General features: G+C 39.2%; 2 protein-coding genes across 6 annotated transcripts; one reads left to right on the forward strand and one right to left on the reverse strand.

The window, feature by feature from the left end:
- Positions 1-228: 228 nt before the first annotated feature.
- Positions 229-21,127, reverse strand: LOC6559793 (protein FAM13A). Of its 2 annotated transcripts, XM_032735259.1 has the most exons (4): positions 21,032-21,127; positions 16,422-19,017; positions 5,202-7,055; positions 229-1,916 (listed from the first exon to the last, which is right to left on the reverse strand). In XM_032735259.1, the coding sequence occupies exons 3-4, from the start codon at positions 7,047-7,049 to the stop codon at positions 1,227-1,229; spliced, it is 2,538 nt and encodes an 845-aa protein (XP_032591150.1). In that variant the 5' UTR covers positions 7,050-7,055; positions 16,422-19,017; positions 21,032-21,127; the 3' UTR covers positions 229-1,226. The 2 variants fall into 2 exon arrangements, with proteins under 2 accessions (XP_032591150.1, XP_001986931.2); XM_001986895.2 differs by lacking the exons at positions 16,422-19,017; positions 21,032-21,127 and adding an exon at positions 7,877-8,356.
- Positions 11,874-25,961, forward strand: LOC6571042 (SH3 domain-containing protein Dlish). Of its 4 annotated transcripts, XM_043214347.1 has the most exons (4): positions 11,874-11,977; positions 12,043-12,191; positions 24,656-24,770; positions 24,848-25,961. In XM_043214347.1, the coding sequence occupies exons 3-4, from the start codon at positions 24,697-24,699 to the stop codon at positions 25,830-25,832; spliced, it is 1,059 nt and encodes a 352-aa protein (XP_043070282.1). In that variant the 5' UTR covers positions 11,874-11,977; positions 12,043-12,191; positions 24,656-24,696; the 3' UTR covers positions 25,833-25,961. The 4 variants fall into 4 exon arrangements, 3 of the variants coding, with proteins under 3 accessions (XP_043070282.1, XP_043070281.1, XP_032598216.2); XR_004365033.1 differs by lacking the exons at positions 24,656-24,770; positions 24,848-25,961 and adding an exon at positions 12,317-12,644 and having other exon boundaries at positions 11,876-11,977; XM_043214346.1 differs by lacking the exons at positions 11,874-11,977; positions 12,043-12,191 and adding an exon at positions 22,926-23,023.
- Positions 25,962-26,034: the final 73 nt, after the last annotated feature.

The following is a 26,034-nucleotide window of genomic DNA, read 5'->3' on the forward strand; positions in this document are numbered from 1 at the left end:
CGAAAACGAACACAAAACCATTATTAGCACTATGCGCAAGCAGGCAATCGGCCTCTCGCCATATGCATTTATCGATATCCACTTGGTTGCTATCGAGCTGATAGAAGCTGCTTCCGTTTCCTTTCTACACACACGTGTATCTACCAAGTTGGTGTGATGTGATGTGGTGTGCGTGTGTGTATGTGTGTGTGTGCCTACACTGAAAGGTTTGATTGCAAGCATGATAAGTAAATGTTTCCGTTTTTAATTGCTAAACACATATACACTTATCTATATAGTTATAAATATGTATGTAGTATTTGGATAGCGTTATAAAATTTTGTGACTAAAGTGGATAGACAACATTTATAAAGTTTTCTTTTAAATATTAATATTCTCATATTTGATTTATGCTTTAACACACATAGAACTCTACAACTAATTAATAAGTGCAAAAATATGTGAATTGAAATCGTTTATTCCAAAATAATGTCAATGTACTCGACTTATTTTTTGTTCTTCTATTTTTTCTTCAAATACGTAAATGTCTGAAAGCGGTTCAGTCATATATAGAGCGTTTAAGGTCTCTGCTAAGGGGAACGAACATAAAGAATGATAATTTCATCGAAAATTGAAGATTCATTTTTTAACATCAATGACGATAGACTGAAAGAGTTATACGAAGCTCAAGGAGTTATTCGAATACAATATATAGATATCAATTCCGTATTGAAGTCTGCATGATATATGGATGTAGGAAATATACCTATATATATGTATATGTATGTATATATATTTCTTGCTTATGAACCAATTTAAGATGAGTTTGTCTTTGAGAACCAAATTGCTTGCAGCTTCTTGAATTTCATATTATAATCTTTTTTTTTTTGTATTTGTTTTATATGTATATTTTATCGTATAGATGTTTTCAAAAAACAATAAGGAATCAACAATATTCATAAAATTTATCATAATAGAATATATGATAAATGTAAATCTAAAAACTACATATATGTATGTTTCTCTTTTGTTTTTTTTTCTTTTTCTTTCTTTCTTCTTTTTATAATTATGTAAGTACTATATATATAATTATGTAAGTACTGTATATTTGTTTGTATGTTTATGTATATAATCATATATTGAAATAATTCTTAATTTACGGGTATGAAATAAATAGTTTGAATGAGTGTGTGTGTGTGTGGGTGTGTATATGTGTGTGTAGTTGGATCAATTTTGTTGTTTGCCAACTAGTGTCCAATGTGCTTCTTGATCAGCGCCTGCAACAGACGCACCTTTGCCTTCTTCTCCTTATACTGAGCATAGGTCTCCGTTTCGAGGGATTTACGATCGATCTTCAACATCTTGCGTCCGTTCTGATCCTCGAATATGGACTCGTACTCGCGTATGGTGGACTTGAGCAGTGTCTTCTCATCGCGTACACGATCCAGCTGCTCCCACAGCTGATCCACACTAAGTGCCGCTATATTCTCCGCCTGGGTGTGCGTCTCCGTTGCGGTATTTGTTGTCGTCGTGGTGGTGGTAGACTCATCGGAGGAAGCATTCTGTGTTTGAGTGTTTGGCGCCATGGAGTCGCTGGGTGAGTTTGTTGTCTCAGTGCTGTTGTTCGATGAATACTGCAGCGGTGTCGATGTTGCCTCAAAGACCATAGCCTCGTGTTCCAGTATGGTGGGCAGCTCGGGCACACCGGTGCCGCCACCAAACATAATGCTGCGCGATACCAAACGCTTCAGCTGACGATAGCGATCGTAGAGAGGACGCGCTGCATCGCGCTCCTCCTTGGTAACGGGATGGCCGTAATGACTCTCAAAATACAGCAGGCCATGCTGCACGGCGCTCTTCTCCTGCACCAACTGAACGGATGTCAGCTCGTCCAATGGCTGCGGCCGATGATTTTGCGTGCGTTTCTCGCTGAGATTCTGTTAAAATAACAAGACGAAGAAAGTCTTAGATATGTTATCTCAAATCAAAAATGTTTATCGACATGAAAAATGTGAGCAACTAACTTTAAATGATAAAACAGAAAGCCGCTGTCATTAAATACATGTGAAGTTTAGTGACCTGATAGATAAACTGGACATTACAAACAAAAAAAAAGGATGATAAACAAATAAAAGTGGCGCTAATGAAAGGCTTTTCATTGGAAGCCGCAAAAGAAAACGACGCCATTTCGAACCCATCAATCATCTTTAAGACAAAAATGAAATTGTAATTAACGAAATGTCATGTTTAGCGATGTGTCGCTGAAGCCCATATAATGCCCAAAAACTGATAATAAAAAAATAAAAAAAAAAGAAGAAAAAAAATAGAGTGGCAGGCAAATTGGTAAACAAGTCAATTAATCAGCGACATGCATTAGGCATTATTCGATGTGCTCTATGTGCGCGGAAAATGCCAAACGGAAAATGCGCGAAACCAAAATAGAAAACCAATGTACATAATACTTAATGTGACTGTAACTGTCACCCCCCCACACACACACACAAACACACACACACACACAACACACATTCTACATCCCCATCAAATATTTCTACTTTGCTATTTGCCCGGTTTGTTCATCTGCTTTCGTCTGTGCCGTGCTGTGCTGCTCTTTGGCAGCCTTTCAAGTTGTTTGTTTTGTCGTATGACAGCAGGCGAGTCATCAAGTTTTCTGTTTTCAAAGCAAGAGGGAGGCCGGTCCGAAAAAAAAAAAACAACACACACACATAAAATACGTAGTGCATAAAATTGTGCTTATATAAACACATGTTTTTGCGCCATATTCGAAACAAATCGTTAAATATAGGTATTTAAATACATATATACAGTGGCTTACAGTTCATTTCGGGCAGTGTCTAGAAAAAATTTTAAAGTGCTATAAAGTTTAAACAAAGAAACAAATGCAAAATATTTAAATGCCAATTTGTTTTATGTTATATCACGTTTGAAAAGGAAGCTTCAGTTTTTATTAAAATATTAATTAATTAATTAAAATTAGTCAAAACTTAAAACATATCCAAAATACATGTTACAGTTTTTTTGGAACAGTCTTGGAAAAGTAACATATTAGGCGTATAAAAACTTAAATAAGGATGTTAATACTTAGTATGATATCCTTTAGCCTTAATAACTCCCCTTAACCTATTATTCATGGAAGATACCAGCTTCCGGGTCGTTTCTGGACTGATTTTGCTCCACTCATCCAGCAGAGCATTCTTGAGATCGGATCTGTGATTCCGGATGTTATTTTCCAGCAGAGCCCACAAATTTTAAATAACATTTAAGTCTGGAGGCTGGACCTGTGGAATTATCATGTGGAGGCAGTTCCAGATATGCCAAGACCGTACTAATCCGGACTTATGCATAGCTTTTGTCCTGGTCGTTGTCGTGGTAGAACCGGAAAGTACGTCGGATTCCTAGCTTCTTGGCACTTTGGAGTAAATTTTCCTTGAATATATTGAAATACACACTCTTGTCCATTGTTGTTTCAAAAAACACCAAATGTCCCACGCCGGCTTCCGAGATACATGCCATTACCATGACACTTCCTCCGTCGTGCTTGACTGTTGCCTTTAGGATTTTTGGATTCAGCTGAGTATCGGACTGTCGCCACACATAATTTTGTCCGTCTGAGCCAAAAATGTTGAATTTGGGCTCATCTTCAAATATAAATTTGTTCCAGAACTCCAAATCCTTGTCCAAGTGGGTTTTGACGAATGTCATCCTAGTCCCTTTATTTTTTGCGCTTATAAAGGGCTTATTCCGTGGTACTTGGGCATTAAAGTCATGGTTGCGCAGAACCCGGCGCACAGTTTCCACACTGCACTTTTGCCCCATTTCGTCCTCCATCTGTGGAGTCAGTTTTGGAGCCGATAGCTTGGGATCTTCCCTTATTTTCCTGATGATCCTCCGCTCCTCCTCTTCGGTGAAAATCTTGTTTGGTGCATTTCTGCCCTTGTCCTCTATCCGATTTTCGTCGACGAAGAGTCGAATGATGTTGAATACAGTTGTGGTGCTTAGATTTACCATTTTAGCTATTTGGCGATGTGAATATCCAATCTTGAAGTGTTCCAGGATGAGATTCCGTTGCTCAATGGTAGTCCGTTTGCCCATAGTCCTTGTTGGCTGGTGGCACCCGAGATGCAGGATATAACTAAACTGACTACGAAGGATTGGTCTATTTATTCCAAAAATAATCATCCCGGCGTAAAAAAATCCGGGTTTTATGGCACCCAGGTGTCCATAATGCCACTGCCCGAAATAATATGTAACCATATTTTCAGGTACTTTTTTACTTAACCCTGCCTAGCCGGCGGGGAAACCCCAGTTTATGGGGGTCATATATCCATTATGGTGGTTAATATATGTACCTGCCACCGGTCTTTGGAATTTTTGAAAAATATTGGATAATTTATTAATGGCAGGCAATTAAAATTTTTGCTAGACACTGCCCGAAATGAACTGTAACACACTGTATGTACTATATACTTATAAGGAATGAAAACAATTCAAGCATTCCGTTGCCGCTGTCAAAATAAAGATCTATATTGATTCCGAGACATTATTTAAGGCACCTCTTAAGAAAATTGTTTTTAATTATATTTGTTCTTAGCAGCTCTAACAAAATATGCCCGCAATATGAAAAATATTATTCATAAAATATTTTCCATATGATTTCAAACAAGAGCAATAAATATGAATATAAAAAATGAGCATATCTTTCAGGGCGTATACGTGATATAAATTTTGTATGTTGGACTTTGCGTCCTTCAATTTTGTTTTATCAGTTCAACTTGCTTCTGATTTTAATGTGTTCTTTATTTAAAGGCCTTCCAAAAATAATTAGTCACGTGATAATGAATAAGAACAACTGTCCCAATTATTGTTAATGATTAACAACAATGCCTGAGAATGTTATATAATTAAAAATGTGCAGCAAATGCTCAAGTGTTTTTCAAGTGTAACAAGTCTCCTTTGTTGTTTATTATTTTTATTAGACTACGTAAGACATATAAGATATGCTCACCCTTTGTCAACGATTTTCTGTCGACATTTCTGTCATATTAGTGCGCAAAGCCTTTTTCTCAGTTGTGAAAAAATTTTTCCCAACTTGACAAACCGTCAAATGAATTTGCTGACGTGTTAATTTGTCGTGCCAAACATGGATGATTGTCTCGTGACTTGATGCTGAGTGGTTTTTTTAGTTTTTAATTGTTGCTTACCTGTTCGATTTCGCTGAGAGTGCTTTTCATGCGTTCCAATTTCTTGGCCGCTTCCTGGCCGCTAGCTGCAATCCCGCTGCCGCTGCCGCAGCCGACGCCGCAGCCGCTGTTGCCCACCTTGAGGCCCAAGGCGGCAATGGGATCAGTCTTAAGCTCGTGACGCTCCTTGCGCAGCTTGCTCAATTCGGCGAGCGCATTCTTCATGTACTTATCATTCAAGCGCTCCGCCTGCGATGGCCTGTAGCCCAGACGCTGCTCCAGCGAATCCTCCAGCTGGACGAGTTTCTTCTTCAACGCCGTCACGCGACGGTTGATGGCCTTGACACGCTCCTCGGGCGTCTGGTAGGATATCATGGCCGGCACCACCTGCTGCATAACATCCCGTGTGCGAATATTCTCCAGCGAGCTAAACGCACGCGCTGCATCCATTGGCTCCATGCAGTCCATATCCTCGCTGAGCAGCTGCTGCACACTGGCCGCCTGCTTGGGCAGCTGCTGTGGATAGGGCATCACCTTGGACAGCTTGGCGGCTGCATCTATATTCTCGCCAGCATGATGACGCGAGTGGGCGTAGCGCCGGCTCAAAACCGGCGCTGGCTCATCGCCACGCACCCACGGCAACGACTCCTGGGCGGAGGTCAAGTTGAGTGTCTGTTGCTGGCGCTGGGGCGGCTTGGCCTTGATCGGTGCGGCATTTGGTGTGCTGTCATCGCTGCCCGCCGAACTGCACGAGCTGCTTGTCGTCGGCGTGGGTGAGATGCTGGTGCTGTGCTTTGACTGGGATTGCTGCTGTTGCTGCTGCTGCTGCTGCAACTGTTGCTGATGGAAGTCAATCAAATTGTTGTCATTGTGATCGGCAACTGTTGCTGCGGTGCTTTGCTGTTGCTGCTGTTGCTGTTGTTGCTGCTGTTGCTGCTGCTGCTGCTGCTGCTGCTGCTGCTGCTGTTTCTTGCTGCTGATGAAGCCACGTCGCTCGTATTTCAAGGCAGACAAATCATATTTGTAGGCGCTTTGCTCGTCGCGTCGCGATGGCAAATATTTGCCCGTGGAGGATGTGTTGGGCTTCTTGCTGACCCCCGATTTGCGCACCGGCGGCTGTCGGGATTTGCAGAAGCGTTCGCTGCTGCGTCGACGCTCATGTTCGCACTCGCTGTCATCGCTGGTCTCGCGATTTGATTGCTGCTGCGACTGCAGCTGTTGCAGATGCTCGGAGCGCGCTGGACTCGTCTCGAAGCGGGCTCGATCTTTGTTGGAGTCCGTATTGTGATTGAGTGTGGCAACATTGGCGAGCGACGCATTATTCTCCTGCTGCTGCTCCGGCAGATCGGAGTCCGCATCGCGCTCAAATTCACGGCAATAGCTGGCATAGCTGGCGGTCCGCTTGAAATCCTCAGAGGAGACGCGTCTAATCACCTCGCTGTGTTTGCTCAATGGTGTGTTTGCTGCAGTGGACTCAGCTGCTGTGTCGGGTTCAGTGAGCAGCTCCTCGCTGTTGCTGCGTTGCAATTTGCGATCCTGAATGCTCGCCGAGCAGCTGTCGAGGCGCTCCTTGCGTTTGCGTGACTTTTGCCATTCGAGTGGATTTATGATTTCGGGTAAATAGGTGGAACTGAAGCGTGGCGTTGTCGCCTCCGTATGCGTATGCGATGTGTGCTGTGCCACATCGCTAATGTCCTGCGTAGCCTGTGCGGCTGGGGAGGACGAAGATGATGATGATGATGACGACGACGACGATGATGACGACGAGGAGGCGGGAGAGGAATTGGCGCCAGCTGACGATGATGAAGAGGATGAACCAGTGAGACGACTCAGGTCGTCTTCGTTAAGGCCTGTTGTGGGATGGCGCATGCCGCACTGCAAAACACAACCAAACAAAACGAATAGAATAAAATCAATAGGATAAAATAACCAATCAGCAAACTATTGAAATTGTCTTGCGACACGAGAATCGAGTATCACGAGTCGCTATTGCAAATTGAATTAAACCGCTTTCGGCCGGTTTGGCACAACTCGCAGCAAAGGCGATCTAAACGCTTAATTATAAATATTAATTGAACACAAAACATTGCAAAATGTCATGCCGTCCATTAAGTGGGTTAATATAGGCGCTATGAGTAAGTAAGGCTAGATTCGCATTGTCATGCTGCAAATAGTCATTGACTTGAGTAATCGACGGGCAACAGGTGAACAGGTGAACAAATTAAACTCCCATTGCAATTGTTGGGTGACATTTGTTTTATAAAACTGCAGATTAAATATATATAAATTTAATCGATGAGTCAACAGTATTTTGTCTAAACTATGTTGCAAGAATTGCAACGAGTCACAAAAGAAAGTTAGTTCGAATTCTAGATGAGAAACTATAAGTTTTCTTCTTATTGAGAAACGGAATTCTTTCGATATGCCACCTGTCAAACAGACTTGGCCCAATGTTTGCCATAAATTGTATCAATCATATATATGTATATATTTGTACAAGAGAAAAAACAGCCAAAGCTGGGCAAATATATTCCCAAAGTGCTAAGCAGCTGTATAAGCTAATTATCTGTTTTCTCCATTCCCGTGTTATGTAAGCAAACAAAAAAAAAAATAAAAAGAAAAATTGATCTAGCTGCGCAATTATTATTTTCTTAGAAAATGTTATCAATAAATTAGTGCACGCTTATTATATTTACCAGAAAATATGTAATAAGTTTGGGCGTCATTTTGAAGTTGAGTTAACGTTTAAAAATATAAGCGTATCAGTCTATACTTAATATATATATATAATATATATATTTGTGTGTATCACAATTTTAATAAATTTATCACAAATTGTCTAAGAAATCACTTTTCAGCTTTTCGACGTCATGCGAAGCTGATGCAATTACTTTCAATCAAAGTCAATTGAAAATTTTCGACTTTGGCCAATTTAAGGCAAGTTGAAAGCTGCTATTATTAACTTGATTTAATATCTTGTAATTTATGTCTTTCTTCTTTTTTTTGCAAATTCAAATTGTGGTTAATCACAATTTAATTGCAATGCGATTTTCGCATCATTTTTGTACAAGTGTTTTTTTTTTTTTGTATGTTGTATTTTTGTATGCTGTATTTTTTTTATTTTTTGTTAAGCACTAGAATATGAAAACGTTGCTTTCTTTACGCAGGCCGAAAAACGATTAAATCCATTTCAGCCGACCTCGCGAATTATATGCGAAAAGTCTCGAGAGAGCGACAGAGAGAGCGAGAGCGTTGCAGATAGCGAGCGAGAAAGAGAGCACGCCTGCGCAATACAATACAAATCGATCATAAGACGAGCGCCATTCTGCACACAGGCAGAGAGAGAGAGAGAGCGAGCGAGAAGGACCGCGAGAATTGGAGAGGGAGCGAGAGTGAGAGCGATGCCGCGAGTGCGACAAGGTGTGAAGAATTATACAACAATAGGCTATACAAACTTATGGTCAGGCCAGGCAAGAGACTTGCAGACATACTGACTTGATCGATTTCGCAGCCAACCTGGCCTTATCAGCAGACACGGCGTGCGTAAGCCCAAAATACACACATATATGTATCTATCTATCTATTTGTTTGACTGCTACTTTTTTTTCGTTCATTTGCTGGCGCGGTCGGTATTTAAAAATAAATCACGCTAATTTCGTGGGTGTTTATGGAGATGTTTATGAATTTATATACTTGTTTATGCCCAACTGGGCGCTGCATCGCTGCTGCTCGCAATTTTAAATACAATTGATGCGTATTTGTATTTGATTATTATTGAATTTTTCTGTTGCTGTTGCTGTTGCTGTCGCTGTGTTATGCATGCGGCATAGACTCGGAACAATGACACTTCCTCAAATAAATTTCAAGTGCAATGTCACAGCAAAAACACAACAACAACAAAAAAAGGTCAAAGCAAACGGAAAACTGTAGCAACAACAACAACAACAATTGGCTAACAGAGCTATGCAACAAATATAAAAATACTTGTTGCTGTTGTTGTTGCTGCTGCTCAATTAGCTAATTGGATATATGGGGCAGCAAATCACGCGCTCTCTTTGCAGCAGACAGCTAGCAAAATGGCGCCCATAGTACTGGGCAGAACTGTGTCAATCACCCTGCGTCCAGGTTACACATTTAATTGCTTGTTTGTGCACCGAGAGCAACAATTACACAGAAACAAAACAGACACGAGACAACACAGGCAAGAGGCAACACAGAGAGGCTGTCGCAACAAGCCTCAACAACAACAAGAACAACAACCAGAATAAAAACAAAAAGAGCAGCAGCAACAGCCATAATAAAGAAAGAAAAAAAAGAAAAAACCGAATCTCAACGAATGATGACAATTAAAGCCCACGCGCCGCTGACGTCAATGCTCGAAATGTGGCATGGAGCAATGAGGCAAGGAGTGGTAGGTGTGGGGGCGGGGGGCACAGATGTATTGGCATACTCATACAAAATGGTCGACGTGATCGCCCCAACGTAATGCACAAAAAGGACTTCATACCTCATATTAAGATTGGGGCGCGTGCAACGCATTCCAAATGTGTTCGATAACGAAACTTTTGGAAGCCCTGCTAATAATGCTTATCAAATAAATTGGCCTAACTTAAGACACACCCACACGGAACGGAAAGCGGGGATTTTTGTTCGTTTGGAATGGAATTCGCTGGCTCTGACAGCGCAAAATGAATGTGCAACAGTGATAGCAATTAAAATGATAGCAATTACAATGTACACAACGAACGAAGTCCAAGTGATTTGTAGTGTTTAGGCAACACAAATATTTATCAAGAAAATAAAATAAAGAAAATATCTAGATAAGTACGTGTGTCCCATGACAATCAAATTTCTGTATGTCTTCCAATCAATAATACATTAATGAGACTTAAGTTTATGATAAGAGTGATCATATCCTAAGCCCATTAGGAAAGTGTAAACTCTAATAAAGTTGTGTATGAGAAACATCTCAGATCCTGTAAGATAATAAATCAAATCTCAACTTTACATTCCTGATAAGCTTGTGTAAGGATATAGCCTTGACATATAATATACACCGACATATCAACAATTAACATGAGATTTTAGATTTTATCAATTTAAACTTATTTCATATTGATCAAACTATTATCAGCAAGTCTACAATATATTTAAAATTAGGTTTTGAATACCTCCTAGAACATTCTGACTTTCTTTCAGCTACTTTTGTTAGTTGTTTGATAAAGATGTATCTAAATAGATTTCTTTTAATCATTTTTAAAAACATACAGTTTAATGACTCCATCAAAGTATTAGGCAATGTATTGAAATTATAGCAATACGTCTAGCATGGTTATAAATAGTCTCATGATTCTGTTTATGCGTATTTCTTTGCATTTATCAATTGTTTATGTTATTTGAGATATAAGCAGCTGACCCAACGACTGCTTTTTCTGGTTGTGACTCATTCGCATTCGGTTTTTGGGAACTAATAAATTATCACAAGTCAATTGCAAGTTCAACAAATGCACTCCAAAGCAATTAGTTGGCGAACCCATGCGGTAGGAAAACCTATTAAATAAAAAAACCCAACTCTGTTCAAACAAATGCCACAGAGTTTTGTTTCACTGATAAGAAGAAATGATAAACTAGTAGCCGAAACATATTCAGCGAGAAACAGAGTTAAAATGCAGTACAAAAAGGCCAAAACTGTTGAATTGTGATAAAATAATTGATAAGCAACCGAAAAATGTGAGTCATAATCTAATTTTAGGTGCCATCGAGGCACATAATTGTTGTGTGTTTGTTTGTTTTTTTTTGTTTTTATACATTGTTTGCTGGCTCAAAACATTTTCAAATTGTTTACATATGTAATGGAAGTGAGGCTTGCTCGTTGTATCAACAAATGGAATATTCTATGGAAACGTATAAAGTATAAAATTCATGAGAAATATGTGAAATAATATTATCGTCGTTCAAATGTCCGACGAAATGTTATTAAACTATTGAATTACGAGGGCCACACTCTGAAAACAACAGCAACAACAAGAGGAACAACCATAACAAGAGAAACAACCTTTACGTTGGGCTTAAAATCGGTAAACGATTTCATTGGATCGACACGCGCCTTAATCAAATTGTTTACCTCGAAACTGGGGGCATGAAAACAAAGTCATGAGTACAAAAAAGGCATTTGGGTTGCTCAGTGCACGGCAACAGCATCATCCACCCACACACACACACACATATACGCACACACACTCACTCACATATGCACGCACACACGCACACACATACATGGACAATAACGACACTTACTTGCTAAAATGGTAAGTAACAAGTGGCGTATGTGCGATTTGCGCATTTTAACAAATCTGTGTAAATTCAGACCCACAATCACAAAATGATTTTTTTTTTATTGAGCCTCTTTGCGCTCCATGCAAATATTAAAAAGTTATTTTTCACAGCGCTCAGCAGTGCTTGTTGATAAGATTTGAAGCTAAAGGCTACGGCTAAATGGCTTGCAAAATGGCTAAAATGGCTTAACGGCAGAGTAGACTGCCTAACGCCAGCATGGACCGGCTCAAACCGGTAACAAGCAGCATCTGCAGCAGCAGCAGCAGCAGCAGCAGCCGCAGCAGCGGCAGCGGCAGTAGCAGCGGCTATCTTTAGCAGCCCAAGATCGTCTGGGCTAATTGTATTTACAATTTGAAGCGCACAGCACCATCAACAACAATTACGTGATAAACACTTTTAAACGCTAACTAGCCAAGGAATTTAATTCAGTGATACTTTCTACACATGGCTCAAGTGCTCAAGTAAGATTTGGGTATTTGTATTACTAAAAGTAGATCAGTTTAGTGTCCTTATTATCTATTGACAGCGCCTAATTAATGTGCCAGCCATAAATAGTCGAAAGCGTGGCGATTCATCAGTTTGATAAGCATCGGCTTTTGTTGTTGTGGTTTATATTGATAATTTCCTTTGATGGAGGAGCATCTGAAGAAGCTGACAGTTGTGGAAACGGTAACGGTAAGTTATTGATTTTGCTATTGCTATAATTAGTGTGTGCTATTTTTGTACTTAATATGTATGTATTTCCATTTCTTTCGTTTGCTTTATCAATGCCGACAATCGTGTGGCAACAATCAATTTAGTAACTATCGACTAAACAAACAAGCCGTCAAACTTTAATGCGATATATATTATATACATATATATATGTATATATATATCATTAGATGTTGTCAGGGCTTAGCGCAACCGAACAGTGCGTTTAATGTGAGACACGTGCACCATGTGGCTTGAGCAATTGCGCAACAATATGCAACAAAGACGAGACACCATGTGACGTCATGACCTCGTCTGTATCTACAAGCTACAAATGTCTGGGCAAACAGCATCAAATGCGAATGCAATGACTGAAATAGAGCCAAGCTTATTATGTAAATCTGCTATGAAGAATAAATAAACAAAAGATTATAGAGTGTGTGTTAAAAATAGATGCGAATAGCTTCCATAATTCACATTATGTATATAGCAACAAGACTTAAGAGAAGTCAAATTTAAACATACTGTGAAATTGTATGTGAGTTTTCTTTCCAGAAAAAAGTATTTCGATCACAAACAGCAGCTGAAATTACATAAAGCTGGTCAGGTTCAGTGCACCTGCATCAATTTTCCCTGCATTATATACATTTTTATTATAATATAAACACGCTTTTGAATTTCCTAATTTAGAAATAACAGAAAAAGCTTTGTTAAATATATACTCAAAGGTAGACTGATCAGAAATATGTACATATATACTATATATATACAGACAGTAAAAAACGGAGACAAAAAAACGAAACCAGAAAAAGAATCACAAAAATGTTAATGTGCAGTCCATATAAATAATTGATGCTATGGTATATATACATATAGAAATAAATATATATGCATACATACATACATATATACCCCCATACAAATAAAACTCAAGTATAAGTGGAAAAGTACAGAAAAAGAATATACAGATATAATCAAGGGCGAATTTAACAGCACTCTTGTCAAACGGAAAAAAACAAAAACAACAGAAAATGAAACAATAAATATTAACGTGCATATAAATGCGTGATGGTATGCTACATGTATGAAAAAGTACCGAAAAAAGAGGCAAATCTAACGCCACAATTGGCGAACAGCAAACAAAACTAGCGGAAGAATCAGCACAGCACAAAAATATTGTAAATGCGAAAAGAGAATGAAAAATATGATGGGATAGGTAATGGTGTATTGGTGAATTGAGACGGAGCAATGTACACACACACGTTGACAATTCCGATGCTGATGCCGATACCCCGATGCCGATACAACTATGTCGATGCCGATGCCGATTATGCTTACGCTCCCATTCTAAGCGAATGCTTTGATTGACAGCACGTGACGCAATCAGCGGTTGCATTTCATTGATGATTTGTGTGTTGTCTCTCGACTATTTGTTGCTGTTGCTGTTGTTATTGTTGTTGGCATCTCAATTAATTGAGAAAAGTATTTCTTACTCGCATTTCGTTAAAATCAATCAAATTCAATTGATGCCCGCGGGCAATTTCTTTTCTCAGTCTTCAGTGAACTTTGCCAAGCATTGAAGCAAGAAGTATTTCGAAAACAGTTCGCAAGAGCAGCACATATATCTACATACATATGTAAATGAGTGTTGCCTTAATTGATGAGTGTGCAAACAGGTTTCTAATTTAAAACATATTAAATCTGTTTTGTTTTGCTTCTTTTTTTTGCATTCTTCTTTTGTCAAATGCATAAATAATGGCGGTTTCGTTATTAATTACAACTAACTCCTGTCTGGCGATGGCAGACTGCTGCTGTCTGCAGACGTGGCAGGTAATTTTAACATGCTCTTAGAGCAGCACTCAGAAATGAATTGTTAATCGTGCTATTTAAGTTAAATCATTCTCTTCTTTTGTTTTGCACAATAATAATGAAAACACGAGATTTTTTTTAGTAATGGAGGTCGTGTGATATGGCCAAAGCAATAATACCAATATAAACAATGTTTAACTCAAAACAAATAAGTAATGCATGTGAAACGACTAGGAGATGCCCTGTATGCAGTTCAAGGGAATCAACAAGATATTAATACATATAGAATATATATTCAGCTTGCATAGAATATCGTTAAACTTTCATGTTCCATTTTGAGATAATCTTTTTGATATTCATTCGAATTTGTACCGAACAAATTATACTTGATATAAGAACAATTTGCTCACAGTCAAAATGACTTAACTACTAACGAGCAAGGGTATTATTTGTTTTTATATTGTTGCTGTTTTTTTTTCTAATTACAACAGTTTTCATATTTTAGGCAAATACAACGCTAAATTATTCACACTAGATCTCTAAAAATAAATCAGAGATTTCTTAAAAATAAATCGCTTGGCGAATACAAACAACGTAACATATTTTTACAGATGTGCACTCTTTGCACAAACTAAATATAGAAAATTCACACATTCTCTGCGTGTTGGGCTGATATTTGTTAATCGAGCTCCCAGCTGGCGTGTGAATACCAAATGTATTTCTTGGGGAATATATTTTAGAGCCCTTAGAGAGTTGCTCGAGTTGCTCGTGTTGCTGGCGTAATACGTACAAAACGGTTTATTGACTTGGATAATGAACAAAAAACCAAATCATTATTTGGGTCAACAGTCAACGCGGCAAATGACATATAATTGATACTGAGGCCTAAAAGCACGCAACAGTTTATTAGCCCGCAACAACAAGTATAACAATAAACAATAAAGGTGACAATCAGTAGCGACAACCAAAATAAAAAACAAATATTTGTATTGTCACCTTGCCCAAATGGAAAATTTATAACTAAAAAACAAGTAGACAAAATTTTCCTATCTTTTCCCAGCTCAGATACCAATAACAGAGAGAGAGAGACAGAGAGAGAGAGTGAGAGAGAGAGAGAGAGACAGAGAGTAAGCAACACGGCGCATAAATACAAGTTTACTCTAGAGTCTGGACTCTTCCTTCTTTACCATAATGACTCAACGGTAAACAAAAGTGGAAAACACATAAAAATAGAGAACAACAAAAATAACTCAATGCAATGGAAATTTTATGGCTTGAAAAGCAATCGTTAAATTCCGTTTGTCATAGACAAAATCAGACCCTAGTCCAAATGCTACCTGTGCCAGTCATTATCTGGTATTGTACATGTTGAAGTATGTTTTTTGGATATCAATCATGATTGCTGAAATAGCCCTCCAGTGTAAGTTTCTTTTTATCACACACAGCTGTCTGGCGTTTGTGTTAGTTATAGAAAAAAAGTAGCTGAAACTCAACTTATCAATAATTGGACCCGGAGTTCTATTTTGTACCTGGCAACGCTCAGCTCGCGAATGCAAAAGGTGTAAATTGCTTTATAACAATATCAACAATGAAATTCAACACGATTAGCAACAAACTGAACAAATGTGTGAAATGGATTATCAATAATTGTGACAGACGGAGTACGTCAATCGAGACAATTGAGTTAACAAACTTGGCTGAGAATGGGACATAGAAAATGAGCGATGGACTTTATCCCTTGATTAAATAGACAAAACCAAAATTTGCCAAATTTTTCCTATAGATATAAAAAAAAAACACCGACCGAATGAAGATATGTGATATATTAAGGCAATCTCGATGATTTCTTGTTCAAACATGAAATGTATATTAATACGCACATTTGGAATGTTTAATTTAGATAACTGGGAGCTATAATTTATTGTATTTTGTAGTCCGATCTGTAGGAATTCTTGTTATAATGTGAAATGCATAACAATACGCATATTGGGCAAGTTAAGTTTGGATATCTTGGTAAACAAAAAAGGTTTCATATTAAACCACATATTTATGCTCTTATTCCTATGACAGCTATTTATTTTTCTATTCAAATTTGAGAAGCATAATAAGTAAATTTGATGTGTATAACATGTTAAACAAAAAAGATTTGCATACAATAAGTAATCTTTCGACTGATCGTGCCAATGACAGCTATATGATGGCAATATGATCAGATTCGGCCAAAAAACGGATATATGCCAAGTTTCAACAAGATAGCTTCATGGAACACAGTCAGACAGACGGACATGTGTATAGTGATGTTGATCAAAAATATATATATTTACAAATTGCCAGACAATATTATGGTAAAGATGCGTATAATATCGATTATCGATTTAATATTTGGTTTTAATCCATACTTACAATGCAAGCCTTAACGGACTTCCAAATGTTTTTCGCAAAGTCTTCAATTTTGCTGATTTTTCCACGTACGTTCGCCAGCTGCACGACGGTTGTAGTTATTTGTGAGTAATAAAATTAATATTAATTATTTTTGTATAATTTGTATGATGGCTCTGTTGAAATTTTACTGCGTTACCGCAATCCGAGAATTGAATAAACCACTTTCGGCCTTCTTTGTTATATTTTAGAGGCGAAATAACGCGTTTATTTGATGTTGTTGCTTTTGTTGTTGTTGTTGGTCTTGGATTGGTTGAATTTGAGTGCTTGCAAATAATAGTCACATTTCACAATTTGTACTCTGGTGAGTGAGCACACACACGCACACACATGCAAATTGGTGATCCTTTTGATCGACGTTGTCGTTTTTATTGCTGTTGTTGCTAATTGATTGATTTGGCTAAATGGCTCATGGGGGGTAGGCTTAAATTGTTAACTTTGGTATTTTAGCTTGGATCGTGTGTAGAAATCCTCGTTGTTGTTGTTGTTGTTGCTTGGTCCAAGGCTCTATTCCTCTCACTCGTACTAGCTCTCGCGCTCTCTCTCTCTCGCTCGCTCGCTCGCTCTCGCACTCGCTTGCTGTTTGTCTCAGTCTGTGCCTGTTACATTCAGTTCAGCATTGGTTTGTATTTTTTCTTAACCTTATACTGACGATTGCGCTGATCTATGACAAACTCATATCGCGATCTCTGCACATTTTCGCTATCTAAATTAAAACAGCTCAAACCGAGTAATCGGAGAACGCCTAGCGAATACGTTGTGACTGAATTATAATGCCCGTTCGTTGCAAATTAGATGCCGCTCTGCTGCAAGTCGTTTGCAACTGTTGCGGTGTTTCAGGCGTTCAAGGGTTAAGCTTTTGCTTTCAAGTTGTGGCTGACCCCCCAAGCAATGGGCAACGTTTAATCGCTAGACAATAATTCAAGAAATCCGGTCACAGTTCCTCGCAGTGCAACGTTCTGCACGTGAATGGGCACAGCCGACGCACCTGACGTACTTTTTATTGCTCGCCGCTTGTCGTTGGAGTATCCTGCGATCGCTCGGTCGGTCTTCCAGTGACGGTGCGCTCTCAATCGCTCTCGCTCTCTCTGTCTCTCTTTTTTCTTGTCTGTGTCACTCTTGTTGCTGCTGACTCGTTCTCACACTCGTTCGCTTTAGCTCGCTCTCTCTCTCTTTCTCGCTAGCGTTGCCTGTGGGCTGACTACGGCTGCTTTAGGAAGTGTGTGGATACGAGCCGATATCTAAGCATGTGTCTCTGTGATTTTCGACTGCAGCTGCTTGTGCCGCTCTCTGGAAGTGTCGTGCTACTTTTACGCCTTCTTCTGCCAGCAGCAAAAAGTTTTTCCACTTGCACTCGGTTTGCGGACGCCGTTATAATTTGTGCTTTTGCTAGTTTTGCTTTTAGTTTTGGTTTTGCTTTTGTTGCGTTTTCGTTTGCGTTTGCCTTGTGCGCTTGAGTAATTATGTAAAACGTGGCTCAATTGGATTTGGGCAATAACGTTTTTGTTTGTCGCCTCTCTCTCTCTCTTTTTCTCTCGCTTTTGCTTTTATACAGTTATCGCAGTCGCTGACGTCGAGGTCATCGACGCGCGTTGCTTTTCACACAAAAAAAATCAATATTTTCCAAGTCGCGTCTTTTAAACGGCAATGTTTATTTATTGCGCTCGCCTCTTTTACATCACTTGTTATAAATTATGTTGATTTGCAGTAGACTTTGACGTTTAGACAAAAAAACACACTTTTTGTATTGCGAATTCGTGGTTATTTGGTGACCGACTTCAGTCGGGGCGGCGCTGGTGCTGCTAATGTTGCTCAAACGAATGAGCAACAAAAAGCAAAGAAAGAAAAACAGAGCAAACTTCGACACACGCAAGAAAAAGTTTCCGCTCGTTTGGACGCACGTTGTGTCACGCGAGAGACTCAATTTCTATCTGGAGCCAACAGAGCCAAGCACGAGACTTTGGAGCACTCAACCAAAATTTGTTGACGTATGTATATTTGTGTATGTGTGTGTGTGTGTTTGTTGTCGTTGTATTTTCGACAAGCGAGTTTGCCGTCCTCTTTATTTGTGTGTTTGCGCCCTCTCTCTCAGTGCAATTGCCAGCTTGCTTGCTCTCTTTATGTTTGCGCAAACTCTTTGAGTTTTTGCTGGTACTTTGAGTTGCCGCTGCAAGCCGCTTAAATATCGTTTAACGTTGTTATTGCTATTCGTTGAATTAATTTTTTAATTGATTTATTGCCAAACGTCTATTAAATTTTGTATTTTTAATTTTATTTTTAGTTCCAATCGCTTATTCGTGGTAGAAATGGGCGTGTAGGGAAAAGCAAAGTGCGCTCGCGCGCTCTCTTTTGTTCGCTCTCTTTGATTGATGAAGAGTTCACTCTGCCAAAGAGTTGAGTGTGTTTTTACTTTTGCTTTTGTTATGTGCACAGAAAGCTTCGAGCTTAATTCTTATGTTATGCTTATTGGAATAATTTTGCTTCTAAATATTACGAATTTTATTGGGTTCATTTTTATAAATGGAATCCATATTGATAATTCGTTTTTCCGTTTCCATAGCTGCGAAAGAGAGAGACACAGAGAGAAAACAAGGTGGAGCGTTAATGTATGAGTAAGATGGAGTGAGACACAGAGAGAATGAGGGAGAAAAAGAGAGTTTGAATTTTTAATAAATTATGAATAAGCGATTAAAAAGTAAAAACTAATTACGACAGCTCATTCGATAACTGAAAAAAAATTCTCATTTAAATTTCTCCAGCAATTGGACCACAATCCCATAAATTTTCCAATTGACTACAACTATAACGGTAGAATGGACTGCAATCAAAAAGGGCGCAAAGAGCGCAATCAATTTCGTTTGTCATGTTTCAATTTAATTAATTGCTATCTGGAATATTCTAGAATGCAAGTTGAAACAACAAAAATTGTAAATGCAGTGGAAAATACAAAAATTGAGCAACGGACGCCCGTCGACAACACTAGAAAATTGGACATCTGTGATTCTGTTGCATCTGTGATTTGTGTATAAATTGTTCAATTGAAAAATACCAATTGTTTCCGCACCACACACTAAATATGTATGTATGTAAAATGTATTTAAAAATGCACCCCATTGGAAAGGTACGAGTAAATATGAATTTGTGATTTTGAGGGTGCACTTGGTCAATTGGTAAACAAAATTACATCATGCGAGAAATTGACGGAACAGTAAACAATCCAAAAGACTAACAAATTGCGTCGTACAAACTAATCTATGTGTGTGTGTGTGTGTGTGTGTGTGTGTGTTAGTGCGTGTCTGTGTACAGGTATGCTAGTGTGTGTGTCATGTCCATTCTCACGTGTGAAAATACAACACACAGCTTCTAGAAATGATCTCATTGGTCTTTAACCTTGATGAAAAGTCATTTCAAATTTGGCAAACATTTGCATTAGAAGAATGATATCAATTTCATCGGATGAACTATAAATCACCCTACAAGGGAATTGATATTTAATTTTTATTAATTTACAAATTTCTTTGTCTGTTTACTCGTATAATTTAATAGAATATATTCTTAATTTGAGAGTCTATATGCTATTTTAATATTAGATCTTCCTTTAGGGAATAAAAGTATAAAAATGCACAATTTTCTATTTAGAATCCATTTTCTTTCTCTGTACACACACATAGTGAAAATAAAGCTGTTCTTTAAATTTATAATAGATTTTTCAAGAGCTCAAAATAAAATATAAATGCAAGTTTCAACGATTAATTACAGAATTAAAATGACAAATGTACAATATTCTTCAGCTATATTATTTTAATATTTACAATTGAGAAAATATTATCTTGATTACCATCGACTTTGCTTATGGCAAATAAGAAACAAATGTAGTAAGATGTATACTCTTTCTAAGCAGGATACACAGGGTATGTCAAATTTTAATTAGTTGCCTTAAAAGCAGATGTTCTACGATATTATATTTGAGGAATGGACTTTTCGCGTGTCAACAATGCTCGCTTCTCATAAATATTTATGATCAAAACAAATAAATATGAATTCGAATGGAACACAATAGATATACATATATACACACGCATGCATATACATATATATATATATATATTCTACAAGCAAAAAAGAAAAAAAGAAAAGAATTTTCACTTTGACGTCGCAGACAGTCCGAAAATAATTTGTTTGGGGGGCAAAAATTTGGTGGCGTCTGAGAAGTTGAGAGTGAAAACAGAAAGCGAAACGTGCAAATAAAAAAGATACTGATACATAAACAAATCGACATCAATATTTAGATAAATATTTATATACATACATATAAATGTATATATACTTGTAATTGTCTAGGACCGGAAGTGGCGCCAAGAGAAGAAGCCCCACACAGCTCTAAACTTAAATAATGCCAAAGCACCTGTGCAATTTTGTTTTTTTTCTATTTTGTTTTTTTTATATAAGCAGCAAATGAAATGAATGCATTCAAATGTCAGCAAGGGAAGAGGGAGGGTCGGGTGTGGTTGGATTGGGTTTGAGTGATGCAACAATGATTGCAGCAAATATAGCATGATGACTTTAATTTTTACCTAATTTGAAATGTTGATTTGCCACAGTTTAAACACACAATGCAAGCGAACTGTTTTGAAAATGCGAACCACGCCGTACGACGAACCAACATCAACTGAACACCGCGCAACGAGAGAGCGACGAAGGCACACTTTCCACGTTGGCGCACGTGCCGAAACTGACGTCGACACTGCGAGAGAGCCGCAGAGAGTGGGAGAATGGACGAGAGAGTGGGCGTGTGTGTGTGAGTGCGTGTGTGTGTGTGTGTGTGGGTGTCTGTGTGAACTCATTGAATGCTGCACACGACAGGAGCAGCAGCAGCAGCAGTTGAGCATCGAACTGTTGGCTGATTTAACTCTGCCTGCTCTCAAGGACGTGGCTGCATTTTAAAGGCTGTTTGGCTGGCAGGATTACGATAGACTCACTGGGTAGCAATACATTTCACACTGGTTATTAAATATGCCATTGTTGTTGTTGCTGATGATCTGCCTGCCACATAAAATGGCTTATTGCCTCGCCAATTGCGAGTGCATGTCCTTGAATATATATATACATATATACTTTGTATGTCGCCGCTGTCATTTTATTGCGTGGGCTGTGCTGTGCTGTGCTGTGCTCTACGTGGCATTTATGGATGCTGCCACGTCGTCTTGAGCCCACAATCACCACTTAAAAGAGTCTTTGTGCGCCCCTTTCGGCCACTCCCAGTCAGCTTATGCAATCAGCAATGCCGCTATTAGCTTGATTAATATATGTGCCCTGCAGCAATTTAGCTTTTATTTACAGCATTAATTATTCCCGTTTACATACATATATATATATATATATATAGACGCCATTTTTATTTTTTAATCTGTGTCGATCCATTTGGGCATTTTGCCAATTTTTGTTTGTGCAACAGTTTTACATTATTTAATTTTTATCTAGTATTTGGCGGATTTTTGCATTTATTTTGATTTTGTTTATGACTGTTGCATTTTTAGAAAAATCTCGTTAAAATTCGCTCGATGCGATTCGATATTGATTGCTTTCGCGAACAAATCGTGCGAAACAGCGAAATTTGCATTGCGCAAAGCCAAAAATTAGAAATCCATAATGATAAGATCGTGTAGAATAATGACTTTATAGCACGCAACATTTGAGTTCAAGTGTCTCAAATTACACATGGTTATATCTACAATTTTGAATAAACGCTATGGAATCAAATTTGTTGTCTGATTTCTTTTCGTTTTTAAGAAAAACATTCTTTATTTTTGGTTGCAGCTGTTGTTTTGGGTTTTAAGCTTTATAATATAAGGTTTTCCTTATTAGAAAACAAATTCCTTAAACAAGATGCGCAATTTGGTTCTTAGAATTGTTTTCCCTATATATTTTGGCGATCTTTGATATTCTACATATTCTAATAAATATTTTTGGGTACTCAATAGACTAAACGTCAGTTTTTTGTCTATATCATGAAAGAAAGGAATTTAACTTTGATATCAGACAAATCTTAGTTGTTTGATTAAATCTTGAAAGAGTTTAATTAACTTTAAATAATGTATATGTACAACGTATATAGTGGTGAAAACGTCGTTGTTACAAACTTGAAAAGTCCTTGTTTTTGAGACTATAGTTGTCAGTTACAAAAAACCAATTTAGCCCAAAACATGTATCAAACATCATAGCTATAAATCCTTGAGAAGGTCATAAAAACATGCCTGGCACATTGACTACAATAACGCAGCACAGCACGTCCATCAGCATTTAGTGTGGAAAGTTTTCGGGGAAATTGAAATGTCATTCATAAAAGAGAAGTCCTCCCACCCCCGGCACAAATCGATTCGAAGAACGCTGCATACGCAGGACACGCTCGTTCCGGTTAAAATGGGCGTGGATGGCTGGCAATGGCGATGACGCCCACGCATCATGTGAATGTTGTAATTTCACAATTCATGGAAATGCAACAATGACACCGACAGTTTTATTACGGCACTTGCGAGCCATTGAATCCCAGCATGACGAGCACAAAGGTAGGTCGACAGGTCATCGCCAGCCAGCTAGCTAGCTAGCTACCTGGTGGGGGTAGATCCTACCAACTGTTAGCCATAAATAACAGCGCGTGGCGCCGAAAATAACTGACCCACTTAAAACGGTTCGTGGCTCGAGTTGCTGCAGGAGTTGTCTGTCTGTTGCTCCCCAGACGGCGTTGCAAGCTCATTTTTTGGCCAAACCCAAAATGTAACCACACCAGCAACAGCAGCAGCAACAGCAGCATTATCATCATCAGCATCGAGCATGGTTTATCATCATCATCATCTCGTTTGCCCGTTTCATTGTTCAGTTTTTAGTGAATGGTTTCACGTGTGGACGAATGCGCAGACGCCTTTCTATCGATTCCCTTATTCGAAGAGGAAGCAGCAGCAGCAGAGCGTGTGCTCTCAGCTATTTATGCTTGGGATAGGCCATGGGATGAGGGTATCCAAGAGGGTGGCGCTGCCCGCCTGGCCAGTGAGTCGGAAGACAGGATGTAAAATCAACTGCGTAGTAAGCAAAAGTCAACAACGAGACGAAGGGCGAGACAAAGAGCTCATTTCCGCCAAGGAGCAAGCAGGGAGCAGCGAGGAGGGAGGTTGGCAACCAAATAGATTAGGGTTGCAGCGGGTTAAAGGAAGGTAAAAGGGAATAATGCTCGCAGCAGAGCAATTGTAATGCGCAGTTTCTTCTTTTTTTTTGGCAATGAAAACGAAACTTGAATACTTAGCCGGGGCATGTGTAGACTGGGGACTGGGTTCAGCCCTCGGCTGCTGTGTAGGTCAGTTTGTTAGTGCTGCGCTAACTTTCGCTTGTCATACCCCCTCACACACACGCACACGCACACACACACACACTAAAACCAGCCCTTGCAACAATAAATCGAAAATGGCATGCAAAAGCGACGTTATCCTTGGCACCAAAATAGTGCATTGACAGGATGCTGCTGCTGATGATGATTAATGGATGAACGTGCTCTGCAAATAATGCAAGTGCAACACCAAGGCAAGCTTAAGCGTTTATTCTGAGCAAACATTAATTTATTATCATAATAATTAACTGTTTGCAACACTTTTGCTAACGGGCAAGTGCATTGAACCTGCCTCAAGGTTTGCACTCTTTAAGGTCAAGTCAGCTGCATAAGTGCAATGCACAATTCCAGTTCAATACTTATTCGCTTGAAGGCACAGCAAAACGTTATTTTAATCACGTAGCGGCATATTTTATTCCATTTAATATGGAACATAAATAAAGCAAAAGCAAAACTAGAATTTTAAAATGCATGCGATTGCTGTGTGTGGAGGTCGGTCAATTGCGCTAGTTCGATAAATACACACTGTGAGTTCGATAAACGTTCAGATAACAAAATTAATCGAGCGCACCTGCAATGCACTTTCCAATTCGATCGGAAGCAGGACACAATTAACGATTGGATATTAAAAGAAAAAGTGTTGAAAATTAATTATAACTAATCGAAATTAAGCAAACTAATTTAGCAATGGCTTTTCTGTGCCCGGTGCGCATGCGGCGCGATAAAAAGAAAGGTGCGTCTGCGCAACAAGCAAACAAGCCACACGAATAACTTCAACAACAAACTTGTTTTTTTTTCTTTCGTTTTTCGTTCCGCACAGCGACAAATGCCAACATTGAACGAGATTTGGCCCCTGTTGGCATGGGTCGAATTACGGGCTCCTCCAGCATTGAGACGCTGGTGCGCGTTGGCATTGAGAAGGAGCATGGACTCAGGTAAGTTCTCACATACTTTTGTTAATAATATATTTATATATGTTCCTTTATTTATATATGTTCCTTTGTTTATTTAGTCCCGATTCGAAAATGGTTGTTTTACACGATTTCACGCCGTGCGTCGATGATGAGCTGGAGGTGAAGCGTGGCCAGTTGGTCAACATACTGTACAGGGAGAACGATTGGGTCTATGTGATTGGGCAGGATTCGCGACAGGAGGGCTTCATTCCATTCAGCTACTGTGCACCGTACAACACACAGCTGGCCGAGTTGGCCATTAAAAAGAAGCTGCCACGCGATCAGTGCCCCGAGCAGCCGCATGATGAGAATCAACCGTTGCTGGGCGTTGACAACAAGCTGGATGTGCTCTGCGATGAGACGGCAATGGCAGTGCTCAATGCCTCCACAGTGAATAGCTTGGAGAACAATCTGTTGGCAACCATGCCCGAGTGTACGGCCTTCATCAAGGAGCCGTCGGGACGCTGCATTGTCCTCTACACATTCATTGCCCGCGATGAGAACGATTTGTCTGTGGAACGGGGTGAATTTGTCACCGTGCTGAATCGCGAGGATCCCGACTGGTTTTGGATAATGCGCAGCGATGGCCAGGAGGGCTTTGTGCCGGCCAATTTCATATATCCCGCGGACAGTGTGCGTGTCCTGCAGCAGCAGAAGGCGACGCCAGCAGCCGCCGCGCCCCTTAACGAGACCAACATGCAACATCATGCGAATTTAACCGGTGGCAGCCTCAATGCCATGGAGAGCATTCTCCAACAACAACAACAGGGACAGCAGCAGCAACAACAACAACAGCAGCAGCAGCAACAACAACTTGGCATAGGAACCGATGATTTGCGGTATCATGGCACAGAGCTGGTCATGTTGTACGACTACAAGGCGCAAGCACCCGACGATCTGTCCGTGCGCCGCGGCGACTGGATCTATGCGGATCTCAACAACCAAACAGTCGATGGCTGGCTGTGGGCCTATGCGCCCAAGACACGCAAATATGGATTCATACCCAAGGCATATGCTCGCCCACCAGCCATGACGAGCCTCTGAGCCGCTTAGCCAAGCATAATTATATACAATATTTATATATAAATATATAAAATGTACTTATACATTTAGACATTTTAAGATTTTAGTTTAGTTGATCCAGAAGCTGCTGCTTTTCATTCCAAGACTTCTTAGCCTATTAATAATATATATATAATTATAATTAAATGGTTTATATATATATAGATATTCATATAAAATTGTC

This window comes from Drosophila grimshawi, unplaced genomic scaffold (genome assembly GCF_018153295.1).
Source record: "Drosophila grimshawi isolate 15287-2541.00 unplaced genomic scaffold, ASM1815329v1 contig_1369, whole genome shotgun sequence".
Lineage (NCBI taxonomy): Eukaryota > Metazoa > Arthropoda > Insecta > Diptera > Drosophilidae > Drosophila > Drosophila grimshawi.

Bases quoted from the DNA above. Each gene is read 5' to 3' on its own strand.
- LOC6559793 (XM_001986895.2), bottom strand. From the start codon at position 7,906: ATGACGCCCAAACTTATTACATATTTTCTG. The intron at 7,056-7,876 runs GTAAATATAATA...TGTGTTTTGCAG, and splicing joins AACTTATTACATATTTTCTG to TGCGGCATGCGCCATCCCAC. The intron at 1,917-5,201 runs GTAAGCAACAAT...TTATTTTAACAG, and splicing joins CTCTCAGCGAAATCGAACAG to AATCTCAGCGAGAAACGCAC.
- LOC6571042 (XM_043214346.1), top strand. From the start codon at position 22,960: ATGACACCGACAGTTTTATTACGGCACTTGCGAGCCATTGAATCCCAG. The intron at 23,024-24,655 runs GTAGGTCGACAG...CGTTCCGCACAG, and splicing joins CCAGCATGACGAGCACAAAG to CGACAAATGCCAACATTGAA. The intron at 24,771-24,847 runs GTAAGTTCTCAC...TTGTTTATTTAG, and splicing joins GAGAAGGAGCATGGACTCAG to TCCCGATTCGAAAATGGTTG.